The sequence below is a fragment of the Loxodonta africana genome, chromosome 6, assembly GCF_030014295.1.
Source record: "Loxodonta africana isolate mLoxAfr1 chromosome 6, mLoxAfr1.hap2, whole genome shotgun sequence".
Lineage (NCBI taxonomy): Eukaryota > Metazoa > Chordata > Mammalia > Proboscidea > Elephantidae > Loxodonta > Loxodonta africana.
This window is the reverse complement of record NC_087347.1, coordinates 38,101,653-38,124,896: the sequence shown is the minus strand read 5'-3', so window position 1 is coordinate 38,124,896 and position 23,244 is coordinate 38,101,653. Positions and strand designations below refer to the sequence as shown.

At 40.5% G+C, this 23,244-nt stretch overlaps 1 protein-coding gene across 10 annotated transcripts in view; it reads right to left on the bottom strand.

Annotated features, from left to right (window-relative positions):
- Positions 1 to 23,244, bottom strand: part of PLEKHM3 (pleckstrin homology domain containing M3) — a 229,420-nt gene that overhangs the window by 12,697 nt on the left and 193,479 nt on the right. The window contains exon 8 of one of the 10 annotated variants that reach the window (XM_023541993.2): positions 1 to 10,540. The exons of 8 other annotated variants lie outside the window; for them this stretch is intronic. In XM_023541993.2, coding sequence (XP_023397761.1) covers positions 10,513 to 10,540 — 28 coding nt within the window. In that variant the 3' untranslated portion in view covers positions 1 to 10,512. Of the gene's footprint in view, positions 10,541 to 10,567; positions 23,241 to 23,244 lie in introns of those variants that run through there. One more of the 10 variants, XM_064286749.1, reaches the window with a different exon arrangement.

Below are 23,244 nucleotides of genomic sequence, written 5' to 3'. Positions count from 1 at the left end.
GCCAAGCACGGATACGATGAGCAAGAATAAAATGAGCCAGAGACAAACACAACCACTTGAAGCGTGGAAGACACTTCCTTCTGGAGCAAGTAGGGCCGTAATATGTTATTCTGGACAACCCCACCACTGGGAAGTGACTCATAGGAATGGTCTGTTTTCTTTTCCAAAATGCTCAAGGTTGACATTCACTTGAAAAACATTTTTTTTTTTCCTTTCTGATTAGAACTAGCCTGGGGAGAGGCTATGGCTTATGAGTGGAGGGGAATCAATAGTCATTCAGCAACTCTGTGATTAAGGTGACAATGGACAGGGTACGGAAGCCCTGTGTGCTAGTGTCCTTTCCACTGAGAAAAGCGTGTGGTCGTGACTCCAGATGAAGTGACAGAAAATGAGGGTGAAGTGACTCGCCAACTGAAAAAGCTCCATACGCCAATGGCAACCCGAGAGTTTCAATTTACATCTGTGGAAACGTAGCTTTCTACTTCAGTTATCATGAGCTCAGTGGTTCCCTGTTAACTCACTATCTTTATCTGACAGTTTGAAAAGGTAAAATGACAGATTTTCATTTTTTGAATTATATGCTGTGCTCTATTACTCTTACAAGTTAAAAAATAAAAATTAGAGAAAATCTTCCACCTGACAGTCTACCTTTGTAACATAACTTGGAGCAATAAAACATGTGAGAGCAAAGAAGGAAAAAAAATTTTTTAAACCAAAGAGATACTCTAATTTATAGAGAGGAGACATTCCAGGCAGATGACTAGTTTGTTGTTCAGCTTAGTGGAAACCTGCACAGGAGTCTGAACAGCTTGTTTTTACAGCAAAGTTTTTAATAATGAATAACTGACAAACACAACTAAAGCGGCTCGAGTGGGTGGCTTGGCAATATGGATTAAGTTCTCATCCTTCCACACGTGAGTGACAAGCAGCTTTTACCTGGTCCCAGGAGCCCAGGGAATCGGGGCTGCATGATTTTGTTCAACCAGCATCATCCCAGGAGGGTCTATCGGGGACTGGGCGCCAAGAGGGCTATGGGAGGAACCAGTCCTCAGGGCTCAGCCTGATGCTTCTTTTGCGTTTCTGATAGTATCTGGGCTTGAGTCTTGGGCATAGGATGGCCTTTAGGGCACCATTCCTAGCCTGCCACTGACTTGTCCTTGACACCATTCAGAATTCAGAGGACTTGGCTAAAGAAGGATCTTCACACCCACCTTGGTACCCTGGACCAAAGGCAGCAACTTGGAAGGACAGATGCTGTGGGGTTGGGGGTTGCTATACCAGCTGATAGATGGCGAGACAGGAGCTTCACTGCACCCAGCAGTTTCTGCTCCAGTACAGCTCTTTGGGCCAAGAGAAATGCAGTGGTTGGGATAGCAGGCAAGGAGTTAGATGGCTGTGACTTCAAATAACTTAATGGCTGTATGACCTTGAGCAAGTTACTTCATCTCTCTGAGCCTCGGTTTCCACATCTGCTACACAGAGATAACATTAGGGCCCATCCCCTAGGGGTGTTGTAAGGCTCAGATGAGATAACAGATAAAGCATTTAGCACAGTTCCTGTAAGGGTTTAATCATAAAGCCAAAACTGCTCCTCCCAGCATGCCCCTCAGGCTGCCTGCTGCCTTTCTGGGTGTCATCATGTCAACCTGACTTCTCCTATGCCACCACAGTCACTTGAGGACATTTCAAACAAGTCCATCACTTCACAGACGAAGTGAGTCCAAGAGGGCAAGTGATTGTCTTGGAGGGAGACAGTGAGTTGAGGACAGAGTTGTGATGAGAACTCAGGGATCGTGGCAGCGCAGCCATGGCTCTTCCTCAGCTCCATGCTGCTGCTGAAGGCTGTTCATCTGAGCCACAATGTAGGGAAACATGGGGTTCCCAGTTGGAATAAAACCAAAACCAAACTCATTGCTACTGATTCCGACTCATAGTCACCCTACAGGACAAAGCAGAACTGCCCCCTAGGGTTCCCAAAGTGCAGGTGGCACCGTTGCAGTACCTGTGTTCAAATCCCAGCTCTTTCTTTTCAGCTGAGTGATTTTGGGTAGGTTATTTACTCTCTTGGTGCTTTGGTCTCCTCCATTGTAAAATGCTGCTAACAACGGCCTCCTTCCTACTCACTGGTCGCTCTGAGACTAGAATGGCAAATGTATGTGGAAGGACCAAGCAAACAGTGAAATGCTCTACAGAACAGGTCAGTGTGACCCTACCTCTCACCAGTGACTCTATTACCTGCCTCCTTGACACTTCTCAGGGCAGTCAACACAGCAGGGTCACCTCTAGCATCTCTCTTCCCAGCCCTCTCCCTCCTTCCGGGGAAGATGAAGGTCAGACTGAGGTCCCCAGTGCCTCTCTTTCCTGGGCCAGCCCCTCCCCAGTGGCAGTGGCTTTGTCCCCAATGAGTCACACCTCCGTAACCTCCTATCACTAGCCTGACACTAATGGTAGCTTTATCAAATAAATTTCCTCCTTCTTGCCCCCTTTGCCCTGCTGGGTTAGTCAGTGATTTATACACCTTGGGATGTTGCCCTAGGGCAGTGATTGATAAGGAGAAAAATGCTGGGTTCCTTCAGTACCACTCCCTTATCTCTACTGATACCAGAACCCCAGTGAGTGAAGCCATTGAGTCTTATCAGATATTTTTGGTGCAACAAACACCCATGGGGTGATGCAGGGCCCAAGTGCACCTGCTCTTTCTAGCCAAAGGTCAGTAACTGAAAAAAGTATGAGATAAAAAATTAATGACTTCAAAATAGAACCAAGCCCTATTTTCTAGCAATTTGTACCCCAGCAGGCATCTTTTGAACTGTATAATGGATAGACTGATCAAACAATGGCCTTCCCAAATTCAGAGAATCTACCGTTAATCCCCTCCCCTACTTTTTATTTTTTTTTTTATTGTGCTTTAGGTAAAAGTTTATAGCTCAAGTTAATTTCTCAAAAATTTACATACATATTGTTTTGTGACATTAGTTGCAATCCCCAAAATGTGACAGAACACTCCCCTTTTCCACCCCTGGGTTCCCTGTGTCCATTGGTTCAGTTCCTGTCCCTTCCTCCCATATTCTCTTTGAAGGAAAAGAATAAGGGCAGGGAAAGAAAGGCGGAAGAGAAACTGTTCTCTTACATAAAATTTATGGCACTCTGTAATAAAAATGTAATGTGCAGGAAAAAAGAAAGTATTTCCATTAAAAAAAAACGCAATAAGCTGTGCTTCTCTTCAAGAACAGGAATGCTGAAGACTGCAACAGGCAATGAAAGAAGAATGTCCTTTCAGAGTTCCTGAGTGATCAATCACATGAAATCCAGCATCTCCACATCTGAGTCACCCCGTCCCGGCAATCAGTAGTGACACTGCTCTCTGGTTGTTGCTGCACACCACAGAGAACACGCACCACAGAGAACACACACCACAGAGAACACACACCACAGAGAAGAAAGGCCTCGTGTCCTCTCTTTGCTGTGTCTTAGACAATGCAAAAGCAGGGAAACATATTTGCTATTGACCAAAGCCATCAATGGGTTTTTCCTGAAAACATTCAGTGCTTCCCTTGATCCAGGGACCTCAACCTCAGCACTACTGACATTTGGGGCTGGAGAGTTCTTTTTGTTGTCAGGGGGTCGTCCTGTGCATTGTAGGATGAATGTTAGCAACATCCTGGGCCTCTATCTATCCAGTAGGGACGCAAATTCTGCTTGTGTGAAAGCTCTAGGGCCCAATGGTACTAATTATTTATGTATGCCCTGAGAAAGTGGTCTCATTCCAGGCCTCCATATTGAGGCAATACAAATCTCACTCTGCATCTTAGTAAACGCACCACGTAATGAGACATTTTATGAACTGTCCTTGACCTAAAAATTAGCTTAGTGACCCATGGCAAGTGATGGAGAAATTCGTAACCTACAGATCTAATAGTTAACTGCCTAGAGATTGGACAAAAATGATGTTCTTATTACAGCTATCAAAACCAAGAAAACCAACCTGCTAGAAACTAACAGAACTAAATACGTGCAGGGAGAAAAGGTTTGCTTCTCTAATATGGCAAAGAAGCAAGAATTCCTGGCTGCAGACAGTTTCCTGTTCTAGAATGTTGATGGTGTGAGACCAATTAGAGACAGGCTCGATGACTTTGCACCATTCCCGATACCAGCTGCACACAAGGAGGTCACAGGAAACTGCTATAGGCCCCTGCCCCAAGCTGAGGTCACTGAAATGCTTCTGCTCTGTTCATGTTTGGTTCTTCTCCTGCTGCGTTTTTATTTTTGGCTCAGGCAATGGCCTCAGATATTTCACTTGGATGGAAATTGAGGCTTCAGTTGGGCTGGATCTTTGACAAGCAAGAGGACAGACTCGCAGAACAGGGCAGAGCTTTGGCTTTGGCTGATTTCCACTCTGCAGAAGCCACAGTGAAAAGGGTGGGGTACAGAAATAAATGCATATTATCAGGCATGCGAGTGCGGTTTCGTGTATGGCTACTATGTAAGGCACCTCATATGGCCACTAGCTATTATTGGTTTTTCCAAGAAGCCAAGATGATTATTTAAATCTTTTAGCTAAGGGAGGTAGTTATTGGGGCCTAGTTATTTTAATGTTTTGAGTTGGTGTTTTCTTCTGTTATTGTGTAAGTAAATACCCATAAGCAAATGGTTTGTAATTTGCTTAAATAGGAAATCGGCCAAAATGGTAGTGTTTGTCTGCATGGATGTATATGCGCTATATATGTACTTACATATATATGTATGCTGTTCAGAAGGAGAGTATATGGAATATGTTACTTAAACATTCTAAGGTGAAATGAATTAAACATGATTTAAACAAATGGTAAGATTTAACATATCCACGGGGCGGGGCGGGGGAGGATAGGAGGTTAAAAGAGTCCCTGGGTGGTGTAAAGTTACCATGCTCTGAGTCCCCTCAGAGGCACCTCGGAAGAAAGGGCTGGAAATCCACTTCCAAAAAAATCAGCCATTGAAAACCCTGTGGAGCACAGTTGAATCTACTCTGACATACATGGGGTGCCATGAGTCAGAATTGATGGCAACTTTTTCTTTTTAAGGGGTTAAAATAAAGTTTAATGCGATTTCAGTAAGAAACTAAGTTATGATTGGCGCTGATGGCTGAGGAAAGAGAGAGTCCAAGTTTCACAGCCTCTGTCTGGAGGAGCGCCACCTCCAGTCAGGCCTTGTGCCAGGTTTACCAGAAATCCAAACCAAAAAAACCCATTGCTGTCGAGCTAATTCTGACTCAGTGACCCTATAGGACAGAGTAGAACTGCAAGGAGTGGCTGGTGGATCTGAACTGCCAACCTTTTTCGGTTAGCAGCGGAGCTCTTAACCACTGCTCCACCAGGGATCCACGAGATCCAAACTCTGCAAATTTCCCTCTACTCTGCGGAGCAGGGCACAGGCTCCCGAAGGAGCAGGCAGGATGGGAAGCGGTTTAGAAATGCTAAATTTCATAACTGTGGATCCTTGCAGAGCAAAGAATGTACTACCTTCGTATCACATTTGGTATTGTTCATTGTGGTTTTTTTTTTTCTTTTTTGTCTGGGAGCAAGGCGGTGAGGGTGAGGGCTAAAAAATAATCCATATGATTTGACTGGAATTATATGAGATTGGAAAAGATCTAGCTCCTTTGGCCAAATGTCTGGTAGATTTAGGTGTGTATGTGCTAGTTTGTAAAGCTAACCCAATAGTTTTGAATAGTAAGTGCAAATATACCAAAAAAGCCCAAACTGGTTGCTGTCAAGTTGAATCCGATTCATAGCAACCATATAGGACAGAGCAGAGCTGCTACATAGGGTTCCCAAGGAGCGCCTGGTGGATTCAAACTGCTGACCTTTTGGTTAGCGGACAAACTCTTGACCACTATACCACCAGGGTTCCCAAATGTACTAACATTAAAATTGTAAAATTAGACATTTAAATTAGGCAACATCTATATAGCCCTTTCCCCTATATTTAAATAATTATATATTTTTAAATCATTTAAATAGCTCTCTGAGCTAGGTAATTTTTCCCATTTTTTTTTTTCATATATGAATGAATGAATAGGTAAATAGCATATAACATAACACAACATAATTGGTGACTTATCTGGTCCAAAGCTAGTAAGTGGGTGATCAACTTTGGGATGGACTTGATTCGTCTTCTAACTTGAAATCTGGCCCTCTTCCCCACTGTACTAGCTACATGGTCCTTTAAGTTATTCAACACGTCGTCGTCCCCAAATACCTGCTAAGACCCAAAGCTGGGAAGAACAACTGGTATGCTCTGTAATGATAGTTTTATTTACCCTTTAATCCCCAGAGTTAATTAAGGAAGGTTTTTCTCTGATTGTAGTCTACAAAGCATCTGGCTTTCACAGGTCTTGTACTTTTAGTTTGTAAACCAAGCTCGGCTAACACCTTTGACAAAAGCTTTAAAATCTTGGCTTTGAAATAGAATGCAAACAGGGTTAATGAATTCATTTGTTAATTTTGCTACCCTACTGGGGACATTAACTACTGTTATCTTTCGTGCAAATGCTTAATTTAGTGCTTCTTGCTAATTTGTTGATGGTGACAGAACTTCTCATTAATACTCTATGTATGTGTATAAAATCATAATAGATTCAGCCTGGATGAAATGCTTTTTTTTTGAGTTTTGACACTTTTAAGTTTTTATTTTATGGTCCACCTAGCAGTTAATATAATTTTCAAAAAACAAATATCCATCTTTTCTTCGGATTACTTTAGGAAAGTTCTGTTTAATATTAGAGAAAGTAAAGAAACTGCATAAGGGTTTAAATTTTTTTTATAACTTCTGGAAAAAGGTAGAATATAATTGTGGCACACAGAATTACAGACACAAGTAATAGTTTTCTTAAAAAATTCCTAAACTAGCCCAAGAACCCAAGAGATGTTTAGATATGTCTTGCTACATCTAAGACAATGGCGGTAAATATAAGCATATTATTAGGCACAATTACAAACATTATCTTGGCTTACATATGTACTTTCCTTGATTGACCAGTCCTTTTTTTACACAAAAACTTAAAATGTTAACTGTCAAGTTTTTGAAGTAAGCCTCTTAAAAAGAAATAATAATTTATAAGGATGAAACATATCTAAGACTCTAAATGGGACTCTATTTAACATCTTACATTTTAGCTCCTCAAAGTACTAAGAGAACATAAACCCGTTGCTGTTGAGCTGATTCCGAACCGTAGTGACCCTATAGGACACAGCAGAACTCCCCCACAGGGTTTCCAAGGGATGGTTGGTGAATTTGAACTGCTGACCTTTTGGTTAGCAGCCAAGCTGTTAACCACTGTGCCACCAGGGCTCCAAAACACATAACAGAGCCAAAATAAAAGAAAATTTCAAGCATGGGTATGTTAGAAAATGCAAAAAAGTCCAGAAGATAAGCCTCATCTGATTTTATGACCAGCAATATTTACTTTAGTTGCTCAGGAATAAGTTATTGATGTAAAAATTTAGAAGGAGAAAGACATTCAAGTAAATGACCCGAAGTGTTTTGTGTTTATAAATTTTTGTGCCAGTTATCATTAGTTTAGATTGTTGCCTTATTTATCTTTTTCTTACCAATACAATTTCCTTAACAAGATGGTATTACATATTTTCTAATACTCAATTTGCTCTAGGCCAGTGGTCCTCAAAGTTTGGTCCCTGGATCAGCAAAGTCAGCATCACCTCAAAACTTGTTAGAAATGCAAATTATCGTGTCCTTCTCCAACTTACTGAATCATAAACTCTTGAGTGGGGACGAGCAATTTGTTTTAACAAGCCCTCCAGGGGACTCTGATAAACGCAAATGTTTGAGAACCACTTTTCTAAGCCAATCGTTTCCAAAGACAGCAAAACCAAAAAACCAAACCCACTGCCGTCGAGTTGATTCTGACTCATAGTGACCCAATAGGACAGAGTAGAACTGCCCCATAGAGTTTCCAAGGAGTGCCTGGCGGATTCAAACTGCCGACCTCTTGGTTAGCAGCCATAGCACTTAACCACTATACCAACAGGGTTTCCAAAGACATCAAGGCTCTTATTTTTCACGTAATACACTTAGAACAGCGAGGCATCGGTGGTTCAGTGGTAGGATTCTCCCCTTCCATGGGTTCGATTCCTGGCCTATGCACCTCGTGTGCAGCTACCACCCATCTGTCAGTGGAAGCCTTGTGTTGCTATGGTGCTGAATAGCTTCTAGCTTATCAACATGGACTAGGAAGAAAGGTCTAGTGATCTATTTCTAAAAATCAGACAGGAGTCTGATCCGCAACTGATCATGGCGTTGGCATAGAACCTACAGCATTTTGTTCCACTGTGCATAAGGTTGCCATGAGTCAGGGTCAACTCAATGGCGGCTAACAACAAACAAAAACAGCATATTTAGAACAAAAATGTGGACTTTGCAAAATAAAAATACTGATAATAACTAATGTTTTTATATAAAGCTTTACATTTCAAATCTATTAAGATTTTTTCCTATTTAATAGGTAAAAAATCTCATTTTATTTTGCTTTCTTTAATTACAAATAATACTAAGTTGCTTTTGTGTTGTTGTTGTTGTTAACTTAGGTGCCATTAAGTCGCCTCTGACTCATAGCAAACCCATGTACAACAGAACAAAACACTGCCTGGTCCTGTGCCATACTCATAATCACTGTTACGCTCAAGCCCATTGTTGCAGCCACTGTGTCGATCCATCTCATTGAGGGTCTTCTTTTTCACTGACGCTTTACTTTACCAAATATGATGTCCTTCTCCAGGACTGATCCCTCCTGACAACATGTCCAAAGTATGTAAGACGTAGTCTCGCCATCCTTGCTTCTAAGGAGCATTCTGGTTGTACTTCTTCCAAGACAGATTTGTTTGTTCTTTTAGCAGTCCGCGGTATATTCAATATTCTTCGCCAACACCACAATTCGAAGGCATCAATTCTTCTTTGATCTTCTTCATTCATCGTCCCGCTTTCGTATGCGTAGGAGGTGAATGAAAACACCACGGCTTTGGTCAAGCACACCTTAGTCTTCAAGGTGACATCTTCGCTTTTCGATACTTTGAAGCAGTCTTTTGCAGCAGATTTGCCCAATGCAACGTGTCTTTTGATTTCTTGACTGCTGCCTCCATGGGTATTGATTGTGGATCCAAGTAAAATGAAATCCTTGACAACTTCAATCTTTTCCTCATTTATCGTGATGTTGCATATTGGTCCAGTTGTGAGAATTTTTGTTTTCTTTACGTTGAGGTATAATCCACACTGAAGGCTGTGGTCTTTGATCTTCATCAGTAAGTACTTCAACTCCTCTTCACTTTCAGCAAGCAGGCTTGTGACATCTGCATAATGTAGGTTGTTAGTCTTCCTCCAATCCTATGCCCCACTCTTCTTCATATAGTCTAGTTTCTCAGATTATTTGTTCAGCATACAGCTTGAATAGGTATGGTGAGTGGATACAAGACAAGCCTGACACACACCTTTCCTGATTTTAAACCACCCAGTATCCCCTTGTACTCTTGGACTGACTGCCTCTTGATGTATGTACAGGCTCCTCATGAGCACAATTAAGTGTTCTGGAATTCCCACTCTTTGCAATGTTATCCATAATTTGTTATGATCCACACAACTGAATGCCTCTGCAAACTCAATAAAACACAGGTAAACATCTTTCTGGTATTCTCTGCTTTCATCCAAGATCCGTCTGACATCTGCAATCACATCCCTGGTTTTGCGTCCTCTTCTGAATCTGGCTTGAATTTTTGGCAGTTCCCTGTCAATACACTACTGCAGCTGCTTCTGAATGATCTTCAGCAAATTTTACTTGTGTGTGATATTAATGGTTATTTTTTGATAATTTCCACATTCTACTGGATCACCTTTCTTTGGAACGGGTACAAATATGAATGTGTTCCAGTCAGTTGGCCACGTAGCTGTCTTCACATTTCTTGGCATAGATGAGTGAGTACTTCCAGCGCTGCAGCCGTTTGCTGAAACATCTCAGTTGGTATTCCCTCAGTTCCTGGAGCCTTGTTTTTCACCAGTGCCTTCAGTGCAGCTTAGACTTCTTCCTTCAGTACCATCGGTTCCTGTTCACATGGTACCTTCTGAAATGGCTGAATGTCAACCAATTCTTTTTGGTATAGTGACTCTGTGTATTCCTTCCACCTTCTTTTGATGCTTCCTGAGTTGTTTAATATTTTCCCTGTAGAATCCTTCAATATTGCAACTTGAGGCTTGAATTTTTTCTTCAGTTCTTTCAGCTTCAGAAATGCAGCGTGTTCTTCCCTTTTGGTTTTCCATCTCCAGCTTTTTGCATATGTCATTATAATAGTTTGTCTTCCTGAGGCACCCTTCGAAATCTTCTGTTCAACTCCCATGTGTCTGTCAGTTTGTCATACTGTGGGGGCTTGTGTGTTGCTGTGACGCTGGAAGCTATGCCATCGGTATTCAAATACCAGCAGGGTCACCCATGGTGGACAGGTTTCAGCTGAGCTTCCAGACTAAGACAGACTAGGAAGAAGGACCCAGCAGTCTACTTCTGAAAAAGATGTAGCCAATGAAAACCTTATGAGTTGTTTATGTATTTATTCATAATTTATATATTTTTCAGTAAATTGGCTCATGTCTTTTGCCCATTTTTTATTGTGTTGTTGGACTTTTACTTATTGAACTTAAAAACTTTTTGTATATAAAGAAAATTAATACTTTGTCACATGTGTTGAAAATATTTCTCCTACTTTCCTGTTTGTGTTTGGCTTTGCCTATAGAATATTAAACATTTTTTTATATATTTAGTAGCATTTCCTTCCATGCCTTCAGTGTTTGTGTCAAACTTAGAAAGATCTTCCCCACTTTAAGATTATAAAAATGCTCACCCCTTTTTTTTTCTAGAACTTTATAGGTTTTAGTTTTTCACATTAAAATCTTTGATTCACCTAGATTTTATCTTGATGTAAGAAATATGGTAAGGTTCAGCATTACTTTTTTTCCCCAGCAGCTAGCTAGTCCCCAATTCTTTTTATTGAGTGATCTATGTTTTGTTTCACTAATTTGCTATGCTAACTTTATCTTGTGCTAAATTTCCATACTTGAAAAACAAAAACAAAAACCAGCTGCTGTGGTGTCAGTTCTGACTCATGGCAACCCCATGTGTGTCAGAACAGAACTGTGCTCCATAGAGTTTTCAATGGCTGATTCTTTGAAAGTACATTACCAGGTCTTTCTTCCAAGGTGTCTCTGGGTGGACTGGAACCGCCAACCTTTCTGAACCCAATAACTGTCAGCACCACCCAGGGTCTCCTAAATTCCCTTATTACCTGCATCCTTTACTGTACTTTCGGAAATCCTGTGCGATTGATCTGTCTATTCCTATGCCAGTAGTATATACTGTTTTATAATAATTTTTATCTCTAGTAGAAACAGTGTCTCCTCGTGTAAGTAAAACTTTAAAAGGTCAAATTTTACACTGAACATATTAGGGAAGTCTACTACCATACCACCCAGAAGTACCTTAGGAGAAAGGCCTGGTGATCGGCTTCTGAAAATCAGCTATTGAAAACCCTATGGAACACAGTTCTACTTTGACACGCATGGGGTTGTTATAAGTTGGAATTGATTCAATGGTAAATTTTTTTTTTTAACCTACCTCCCATCTTCAAGCTAAACGAGAATATTTTTGTAATATATATATAATCAATCAACTAATATTATACAAACTAAATTTATAATACAGTTTTATTTATAAGGTTTAGTTAAAATGAGGTACACCTGTATAAACACCTCAGGTGGTCAAGGACTAAGCATGGCTTTAGGTATCTGATTTTCTGAACATCTCAGAGTTTTTTCATCTTTATTTAGGAATAAAGGTATGGTACAACTTTGGTGGGCTAAACTAGTAGACTGATTACTTACATATTTACAAAATCCGAAAACATGTTTCAATTGTTCAATGTTCAATAACTTTTAAAATTAAAACAATTCTAATTTTGCATGAAAAAGCATGTATTACTTTGGAAAAATACCTCAGTAGTGCTTTAAATCCATTACACATTAACATCGAATAAGGGAAGAATTGAACAACCATGCATGTTTTAGCAACCCCTTTCATTAAGTGAAAACATTATTTGGAACTTTTGTTTTCAGCGTGAATATTAATAAAAATTGGATGTAACTGATAATCATAATAATGAAAATAGTTACACTTATGTACACAAGCAATACACATGCAAGATACCTGGGAGTTACTAAAAAATTTATTTCTTTCGACATCATGTATACTCATAAAATAGGGCTAAGGTAGAAGGCTAAAAAAACCAAAAATCAAACCCGTTGCCATCAAGTCAATTCCGACCCATAGCAATCCTATAGGACAGAGTGGAACTGCCTATAGAGTTTCCAAGGAGCACCTAATGGATTTGAACTGCCGACCTTTTGGTTAGCAGCTGTAGCATTTAACCACTACACCACCAAGGTTTCCTAGGGTAGAAGGCTAAAATAAAAATTCTAGATGTTAGTATTTTGGTAAAGGAATCTCTCGAAGGGAGCAACACGAGTCACTCACGGGGGAAGCCAACGTAAGCCTCTAGCTTAGGAAGAGGTTAGCAATGTGCTGTGTTAAGCTCTTCTCTTGCATTGTCTCGGGGTAGTGGTCTGAGCAAGCTCTCCAGACCGCTCTGTGAGAAAAACTGAGGTGAAAAATGGGAGGCGGGGTAGGATGAGGTGGGGTGAAGAAGGGCAGAAGGCTGAGGGAACAGGTTAAGTACTGCTATTAGGTACTTTCTAAGTATTAAGGCTCCCCTGACTAGGTCTCTCTCTTTCACAGTGTTCTTTCAGTACTCTCTCATGGAACCCTGTGAAAGGACATGAGTCACCTTCCTTGTTTGCTGTTTTGGTATTTAAATCATCTCTGCCCCTAAACCTCTGGGCTGGTGCCTCTCAGGCACTAGATGAAAACCATGCTCCTCCCTCAGGTTACCTCAAACCTCGCTGTTGTCCCCTTTCTTGGCCTGTGTCTTCCCCACTGCAGAGGAAGATTTGCTTGTCTCTTTTCATTCTTGAGTCTCAAGTTTTTCTTTCCAATCATTGATGTAGGCTGCTTTCCCTTGTTAAGATTTTCAATTTACATTTCCTTTCTCTTCACCATCAAGGGTTCTCTTCCCAGAAACCGTTCTTTTAAAAGTGGGCATGTTAACGTCCCTCTTAAAGAAAGGCTTTAAGATACTTCAACCTCTCAATCCTCAAGGCCAAACTATATACCTTTCAGTTTAAGTCACTTCAAGTTAGTGGCTTCCAATGTTTCCAATGCAAAGTCTTTGAACCAGCCACTGGTTCGTTATTTGCAAGTTGGTTTATTTTGTTATTTGTTTTATAAAAGACAATCCCCACTTTTCTGTTTTTCACATGAATTAATAATTTTCTAATGCTATTGTTCCCTGTTATATCATCAAAAGGCTGTCGAATTCTTCCCGTAATTTTGGTGAAGACCCCTCCCCCTAACCACAACTAAAAGTAAGCGAGACTAGTTAAGGGTAGGTGGTAATCTTTTTTTTTTTTTTTTAATTAATATTTCTTGGTGGGCTTTTACTCCCTTAAGATAGTTTGTGGGTCCCCCAAATTTCAGGGCTAGTGTTCTGACGACAGGGTGAGGCAGAAAGGGACTGCATTAGGATTTGGCACCCTGCCTTTCTCACTGGCTACAGATGTGGTGTTCAGCTACAGACTGGCCTCTGCAGGGACGCGGGAGTGTGTGTTTGTAGGGGTGGGCGTGATGGGCAGGTGATAGCTAAGATGCCCGCTAGATCTACAAAGGTTCTATGCTCTGGTATAATTCCAACTGAGCAACAACTTTTGTACAGACTGTGAGCTTCTATCTACTGCGTCTTCCTCTCTATTTTAAGTGCTTTGAAAGCATTAGAGATGAAACAGATGATTATTAATGGTGGTTGAAGATGGTATGTGCAGATGTTTCCTGATGCAACGCTGAGTGGTTTAACATTCAGAATTCTGAAGGCCTTAATAAAGATACGATGGTGTGCATTAACCCACTGCTGTCGGCGCTGAAATTAAAACAAAATGTGGTTTTTAAAGACAACTTTAATGAGGTATTATATCTGTACTCCTCTAATTAGGTTGATGGTAGAAGTCTCAAAATTTTGGAAACATAATTCTGACAAAACCAAGAGACTGCTGTATCTTTTGTAATTCTAAAGCATAAAGCAGTTCCCTTCAGAACATACTGCTCAGTCTGAAAAGTCAACATTTTTTGTATGGCAAGGTAAATACTCCTCCTCTTCTCTATTGTGTATTCAGGTTACTTATTTACAGTCCCATGGTGAAGAAAAAGGCACACACTAAAAATGACCTCAAAGATGTTCTGAAAATTAAGTTATCTGAGTAGCTTAGCAAAGTTCAAATTTTTGCCATCGTCTCTCTCCTGACGTTAAAGTCTCTATTGGCACAGTAAAACACATCTGTCCCTAACATATGATAAGATGCTAGCCATCACGCAATAAAGTCACATGCATATCTTGGTAATGTCTCCTTACATAACAATATCCCTGAAATTAGTTTAAAAGCCATTTAAAGCAAAAGAAAATATGTTAATAACAACTGATTTGAAAAATTAAAATAAAGCAAACCTATCATTCATTCATTCATGAAGCATATACTGAGCATTCACTATGTGCTGTTCTAGATGCAGGAGACAGAACGGTGAGCAAAAGAGAAAAAGTGTTTTTCCTCACAGAGCTTATATGATTTCAAAATGGTGGACTGAATCTCAATCTGAATTTGCATCTTAATTCCTTTGGGTAAACTGTATCACAATCAGTCAACTTCGCTGAATATTACCAAACAGGCAAAGACAAAACGCTGAGTGATGGAGCCTTCTTTGTCAGGAAGCCCTTAGAGCAGAGCCATGTGCCTAGTAGGTAGGTCCAGAGGGGTGGCAACTTGTCAAAGGCCACACAGCAAGTTAGTGGCAGAGTTAGTAATGACACCTGGACTTCTTTATTCCCAGTCCAATGATTTTTTCCATGGACTAGGTCCCTCAGCTTATTAAGTGCTCTCAATGATTTCAGAACCAATAATTTTTTTTTCCTGTAAGAAAGTTAACAGATTAAATGTGACTATTTTCCTGGTTCTGATAAAATGTGTGATACAAAAGCTGGATATAAAATTATCTATTCAATATGATCCTGATATTATTAAAATATATGCATACATATGTATAGAAAAAAGAATAAATTATAGAGGGTTTTCTCTTTATACGTTTGTGTACTCATCAAATTTTCTTTAATGAACACCAATTAATTTTATCTTACTACAACTACTACCTGTTGCTGTCAAGTTGATTCAGACTCATAGCGACCCTACAGGACAGGGTAGAACTGCCCCATAGGGTTTCCAAGGAGCGGCTGGTGGATTCAAACTGCCAACCTTTTGGTCAGCAGGCGTAGCTCACTGTAGCCCTAAACCACTGCACCACCAGGACTCCAATTTTATCTTAGAAAGTAAATTTTATCTTAGTAAAAATATGAGTTGAACAATGATGAGCGTTTTCCCCCGTAAACAAACAAAAATAAGGTTGTCTGAAATGTTTAAAGCAACAGATGATTAACACAATATTAACCAGACACCTAACTACAAGCTTGGTAAGAAATGTGTCTAGGTGGAGATGACAGTCATCTATTCAAGTAACTAAATGGCCTCAAAAAACAATGGCAGCCTCAACAGCTAGGATTGTGTTTATAAATGCGCCGTATTTATCAAGTGACTTAATGGTGTAAAGGGTCAGGTCAGCCCTTAGGGTTTCACAAAAGTCTTGTCTGTGTTAGCAGACATTCTGAAACATTTTGACATGTGAATATGGAAGCCACCAGGCCAAGGGGAAATGTTACTTACCAAGTTATTCTTTGACCAAAGTTTAAAAGCCAAAAATACTAGCATTGTGCTCAAGAGTTTTTATCAAGGAAAACCTTCACAGACACAATAAATACATTTAAAAGTACATAGTCATATGGTCTAAGAGTAGAATTCCATCTTCGTAAGTCACCACCCAGCTCCTGCCACTCACAAAATATCTGAGCTGTCTGGCCTTCAGTTTTTCCACCCCCAAAATGTTTATAGTCTCCACAGCCCCTCCCACCTGTTGGTTTATGATTCTAAAACACAGGCAGGAGTCTTAACCTCCAGCATCAAAGCCACCAAGAAAGTTCCTCAATATGCTTCTCTTCAATACCAGAGAGAGAAAAGAGCAAGAAGCAGACTGAAGCAAACAGTTCCTCGGAAAGGTACCCATCAGGAGGAGTCCAGATTCCCTCTAGCTGTTTCTAGGATCCCACACCTCATTACAATACTCACTGAGTGGCCGCCTCCCAAGAAAAGCCACAGAAAGGAAATATCATTAAAAAGAGTACATACGTTGGGGGAAGTTGTTCCCTCCCTTAAGCCTGACCTAGCCAGGGCTGTTGTTCTCCATTGTTGAACAGGATGTAACAAGGCTGCCAAGCGCAGCCCACAAACCTGCTAATTAGGTGCACTGACAGTGTTTGTTTTGGAACCATTTACCAACAAAGGAATGTGTCAGGCTGATTAGGGAGAAAGGGTATGTAATGTATGTGTATTCGAGTCCAGATGAGGGCATAATCCAGGTATTCACCCTGTTAGTGCAAGGACTGACAAAAATAAAGGCTGAGCAAATAGGCCACAACAGAAAACCAGCTTCTGAGCAGGGCTTCTCTCTCTTCCTCCACAGTTTTGTTTCTCCCTCTTCCTCCATCCAGCCCAACAACAACAACAAAAAAAAAGAAAATCATGCCTAACCATGGAACTCTCCTTCAAAAAATTAAAAACTACAAGTGGCTCCCCAGAAAACACAGAAAAGCCTTTATAAGGTTGCTGGGTTTCTTTCTAGGCACATAAGTAAGTGACAACAACTTTAGGCAAAGCTATCTCCATCCACATTTAGGCTTTACCCTTTCCCCAAATCAATGGGAAGTAGGGTAACAGAAAACACAGTGCTTACTGGGCTGTTGAAGTTATACTGAGTAAAAATTATGCCTCTTAGCATCTCCTAAGAAAAAAAAAGATAATTCTACACTTTATAATAAAGCAGGTTCTTTCTCTCTTTTTAAACAAATTATCCATTTGAAAACTTCATGTGTATTTGAGGCTTAAGAAAAGGCAGAAAGTGCCAAGGTAAAGAAAAAAGTCCATGCCCCAACAAGTTCAGGTCCTCAGGGTGGCTGGGTGGTATGACTGCAATGAAATGCAAGATGACAAAGACCAATTCAAAAAGGTCAAGTGTGTTGGGAGGAGTCTCCATGTTCTTCAGTAAAATTTGGACATTTCTGGAGTTTGACCAGATGGATGAAACAATGGGGCTTGGACAATGTTCTTTGGGAGGCCTTTTTTTTCTGGAAATTAACCTGACAAAATAGATTTGAAAGATTAAAAAAAGGATAAGCTCTGCTAGAAACTCACTTGCTATGGACTTTCCCATGAGGCTAATGGTTGTTCTCAACAGACAGATGTAGGAAATATGTTTTAAACATGTGCAGATTGGATGTGGTGTCAGAGTACGTTCACTCAACTGGTAAGAGTTTGGCGTTGATACGGTCAGGGTCTGGAGTACAATCGTTATTCCTTGGAGAAAAGGAAGGAGTGGTCAACTAGTTTTACACAAAGAAAAGCTGGCAAGTACTGTACAAACTGTACCCCTGAACCCCACAACTTCATAAAACAAGTAACCCCTTTAGAAGAGTAACCACTGAGTCTCAGATGCTCCACTAAGCCAGGAGTAACACTTCCTCTGATGCCTTCCCTAGGGCACGTGAATGCTGCCGACCAGGACAGGCTGATGTTCCTACCACAGAAATACCTGAAATGGTAGGTCAGTTGCTTCATTCTCACATATGAAGCTATAGTGTTACTTCAGAGTTTTACTATGCTTCTCCATCTTTGGAAGTATTTTAATTACTTTATTTAAAAAGCTTTGTCAGCATCCTGATGATTGTACATATACTTGGGAGAGCTGAACCAAACAATAAATACTTATAGAATGCCTACCACATGGAGGACACCAGGCTCAATGTTAAGTATGATCTTTTTCTTTTTTTTGCAATCATTACTACCATTTATTTCCAAAAATTTTCATCACCCCAAACTGAAACTCGGTACCCATTAAATAATAACTTCCCATTACCCCTCCTCCCCCAGCCCCTGGTAACCACTAAATCTACCTTCTGTCTCTATGCATTTGCCTATTATAGATATTTCATTTGAGTGGGATCATATAATATTTGTCCTTTTCTGTCTGGCTTATTTCATGTAGCATAATGTTTTGAAGATTCATCTATGTCATATATAGCATATACCAGAACTTCATTTCTCTTACGGCAGAATAATATCTGATTGTATGTATATAATCTTACAGTATGCCCATATTTAAATCCAGCTGAAAATGGTATACCAAAAAACACAAGCCCGTAGCCATCAAGTTGATTCCGACTCCTAGTGACCTTATCGGACAGAGCAGAACTGCCCCATGGGGTTTCCAAGGAGTAGCTGGTGGACTAGAACTGCTGACCTTTTGGTTAGCAGCCAAGCTCTTAACCATTGTGCCTCCAGGGCTCCAAAAATGGTATAACCCCAAAAATGGTATAGGGGTAGGAAAATCTTGAAGTGCAATGTTTTCCATTTTGGAAAAACTGTGGGGATGATTTGTATGTCACATGAAAAAATCAACAAAGCCAAATGGATTGGGACAGAAAGGATGGAACCGATATATGCTAGCTGATTTGTTCCGTTAGTCTCATGTTAAAACGCATGCTGAGTTTTCAAGACGAAGTGCTTATGTACTTGTGATCTTGAAGCATTTCAAGATTCAGGAATGGCATCTTCTCAGAAATGCTGAGAGCAGGATGATCTCCTTAGCAGCATTGGGAAGGTGTCCTTAGGAACCAGAGAAGGTGAGTAATATGTAGATATGCCAGCAAGAAAGCTGGATTGGAGGATAATTGGAAGATTTTTCCAGATCTAGGTTTAGGTTCATTTTATGGATTTAGGTGACTTTTTTTCTGCATAAATATTCATTGTTTTCCCTCAAGTTTTACAGCAGAGTCAACCTAATTATCTGACTTGTAAGTCTTAAAAGTTAGAGCCCTTATTTCTTATTCTCAATGGAGGAGGGCATGTTTTGTCATTTCTATTTCTTTAGGATGTGGGACCTTATCATTGTCTTAGCAGAAGGTTTATCTCTGGAAGCTGTACTTTAGTTCTAGTCCTCTAGGACGGTAAATGCTGGATTAGGCTTAAGTAAAACAGTCATGTAATTCAGGTTCTTCCTATTGTATTTAAATTTTGCAATTTGGGTTTTAGTGTTTTCCTACTTAGGTTAGGGAGAGGTAAGAATTTAATTTGTGTTTGAGAAGAAACACTATCTCAAGGTAAAACTGTCAGCATTATCTTCTGAAGGAAGGGGAGGCTGGTGTAGTGCAGCGAGCCGGGGTTTGCATCCTTAAACCCGATTGAGCTGAGTCCTCAGAATTCTCCCTTCCATGCAGGGGACCTGGGTTGATCTGGGGCCAATGCACCTCCTGGGAAGCCCCTGCCCATCTGTCAGTGGAGGTCTGCCTGTTGCTATGATGCTGAGTAAGTTTCACTGGCCCTTCCAGACTAAGACAGACTAGGAAGAAAGGCCTGGCGATCTAACCTGAAAATCAGTCAGTGAAGAACCCACGGGTTACAATGGTCTGACCCACAGCTGGTCACAGGAATGGCCCAGGGCTGGGCGGCATTATGTCCCGCTGACAGCAGGGTTCCTACGAGCTGGGGCCGCCACGAGTTGGGGCCAACTCGCACACCCATTGCTGTCGAGTAGATTCCAACTCACAGTGACCTTATAGGATAGAGCAGAACTGCCCTGTAGGGTTTCCAAGGCTGTAATCTTTACAGAAGCAGGCTGCCATATCTTTCTCTCATGGAGCGGCTGGTGGGTTCGTACTGCCAACCTTTCAGTTAGCAGCTGAGCACTTAACCACTGTGCCACCAGGGCTCCTTTGGGGCTGACTAGAGGGTAGCTAACACCACCACAACAGCTCCCATAGGCGCACCTTCACAAACCTGGCCTGCCTAGGGATGAATGCTCCTGAGGTGGAAGCTCTGCTGTGGTCTCCTTGCCCCTTCTCCTCACAATAGCCCTTAGGCCAGTTTACAAAAGAAAGGCCTGTCTGTCATCCATCCCCATCTACCTATGGCTCATTGCTCCAGGGTAAAAACTTCCAGGGTAGCAAATCAAGGAACAGTTAGAAATACCATTTTAGGGGGAGACTTTTTTAACGATGGCGTTGTTGTTGTGTGCTGTCGAGTCGATTCCAACTCAGAGTTGGGGGTGCATAATTTTTCACATTTCTTTTAAGGCGTATACTGCAAAAAGGTTTGAAGACTACAAGTATAGAAAAAGCAACGATACTAGGGAAAAACACATTGATTTTGGAGTCAGAATTATTTGGGTTCAAGTTTTAAAAAGCCACAAGCCCCAGGAAAGTTAATTACCTTCTCCGAACCTTGGTTTCCTCATTGTTAAAATGGAGGTAACTACGCTCTCTCAGAGGACTGGCGTAAGAACCAGATGATGAAGTATGTGAACTGCTGGCACCAAAGACACCAGTACGTGTTATTTCCATCCCCTTACACTCAAATCATGTTCTCTAGTGTCTGCCAGAGATGGTGCCCTACAGATAAATATGACATGGGCATTTTAAATTACAGATTCATTCTTCCTTCCTAATGATTAAATGAACAAGGAAAAAAAAAAAAGCCTGAAAAAATTGATGTCTGTTTGATGTGTGACTCCTACCATACTTTAACAGAACTGCCTAACTGCTTGTCCGTCTCTCACTAGACTGTAAACGACTTGTGAGCAAGGAGCAAAGCCTAGCCCAATGCAGCATACAGAGCACACTCAAGTCATTTGGTGAAAGAACGAATAGTTTTAATGCTTGTGAAATGTTTTTTACTGAATTGTAATTACGCCATTCAAATGATATTTGGGTCTGAAAGAGTATTAAATATATTTCTGAGGGCACAAGGGTGCTAAATTTAGCAAAATGGTCAAGGATACGTGGTAAAGAATCTACTAAATAACTCAGTTCTAAGATTTTATATACATATTTTTAAACATTTTTAATTATGGAAAATTTCAAACATAAAAAAAGTCAAGAGAATAGTATAATAAACCCCTGTGTACCCATCATTCAGCTTCAACAACTATCAACTCCTGGCCAATTTCTTTTATCTATATCCACCCTCTCTCTCTCGCCATCAGACTATTTCAGGCAAATCCCAGACATCACATTACTTCATCCATAAAGATATCAGTTACACAGATTTTAAAAATTTCCCTCACTATTCAAATTTATATCACATTTATTTATTCAACACATCTTTACTGACATAAGTTTTAAATCAGCAACTCAGTATTTCTGATTAAAGTTTTCCTTTAATAAATTTTTTACGAGTGGCTCTTTTTGCTGTTTGCCATTTTGCTGTTGTTGTTTAAAAAAAAAAAAAAATTTTTTTTTTTTGTTGTTAGTTACCAGGAAATCAATTCTGATGCATGGAGACCCTGTTTGTGCAAAGCAGAACTGTCCCAAGGCTGTGGCCTTTCCTAAGCAGATTGCCAGGCCTGTCCTCTGAGGTGCCTCTAAACCTCTAGAAAGGTCTAAACTATCAACTTTTGGGCTGGTAGTCACATGCTTAATGGTTTACACCATCCAGGGACTCCACCATTTCCCATAGACTTGTATAAACTTCTCCCAGTGTTTACCTGGAAACTGAACACCAAGAGAAAGCTCATTGAGTTATTGAAGAGTATTGTTAACCTAGAATTCCAGGAAGGCTGGTCAGGGCTCCTTGCGACTCAGACATCTGTGCAAACTTAGAGAACCTCATCTGACCAAGGGAGGAACAGATTCTAAACAGCCACTCATTCTTTCCTGCTGGGTAAGGGCTCCTGTGAATCTATAGATGTGCTAATATAGTCATTTTGGCTGTGAGAACTCAGCCCCTCTGACTAGGACCACAGCTGTCTTCCAGGAGTGATTCTTTCTTCTGGTTGGGCCTTAACAGTAGCTGTGGATCCTTTGAAAATACAGGAGCTTCTGATGTGCAGCCAGAGGAGAAAATCTCTGCTCTACTCAAGGGTTGAGTCCTGGGACTGAGAGCTTTAAAAGTGTGTGTCCAACGCCCAGCTCTTAGTTCTTAATATCAGTCTCCAATGAAAGGAACTAGGGCTCCTTGGAGAAATGGCTGATTCTATAAATCTGAAATTTATCTAATGAATAAAGTTTATTAAAAATTGAGGGCTCAGCTTTGATCTTAGAATCAACTGTCCAGTTGAATGAATTTTTAAATTTTAATTAATAGGCTTTATTTTGTAGAACAGTTTTAGATTTACAGAAAATGAAGCAGGTAGTGCAGAGATTCCCATAAACCCTTCCCCCCTCTCACCTACAAACAGTTTCCGCTACTATTAACATCTGGGAGCCCTGGTGACACAGTGGTTAAGAGCTCAGCTTCTAGCTAAAATTCGGCAGTTTGAATCCACCAGCTGGCTCCTTGGAAATTCTATGGGGCAGTTCTACTCTGCCCTATAGGGTCGCTATGAGTCAGAATCAACTTGATGGCAAAAGGTTATTAACATCCTGCATCAGTATGGGCACCCTTGTTAAATTAACAAACCAATATTAACTCACTATTATTTTTTTTATTATTAACTGAAGTCCACAGTTCACACTAGGGTTCACTCTTCGTGCTGTACAAGAAAGTAGATTAGAGGCTACCAGAGGCAGGGGAGGGGAGGAAGGCGGAGTGATTGTTTAATGGGCACAGAGTTTCTGTTTGGGATGATACAAAAATTTTGGAAACAGATAGTGATGATGGTTGTACAACATTGTGAATGTAATTAATGCCAATGAATTGTACACTTAACAATGGTTAAAATAGCAAATTTTATGCCAGATATATTTTATCACAATTAAAAAACAAAACAAAAACCCCATCACCAAACCCAGTGTCACCTAGATTTTATCCTATGTTATCTTCTAGAAGTTTTATACCTTGTATTTTACATTTAGGTCTAAGGTCCATTTTGAGTTAATGGTTGGTCTTCTGCAATTTGAATATGATATTCCCAGGTGAAGAAATATTGGTATTATCTTGCTTGTTCTTCTCTGAGCCTTT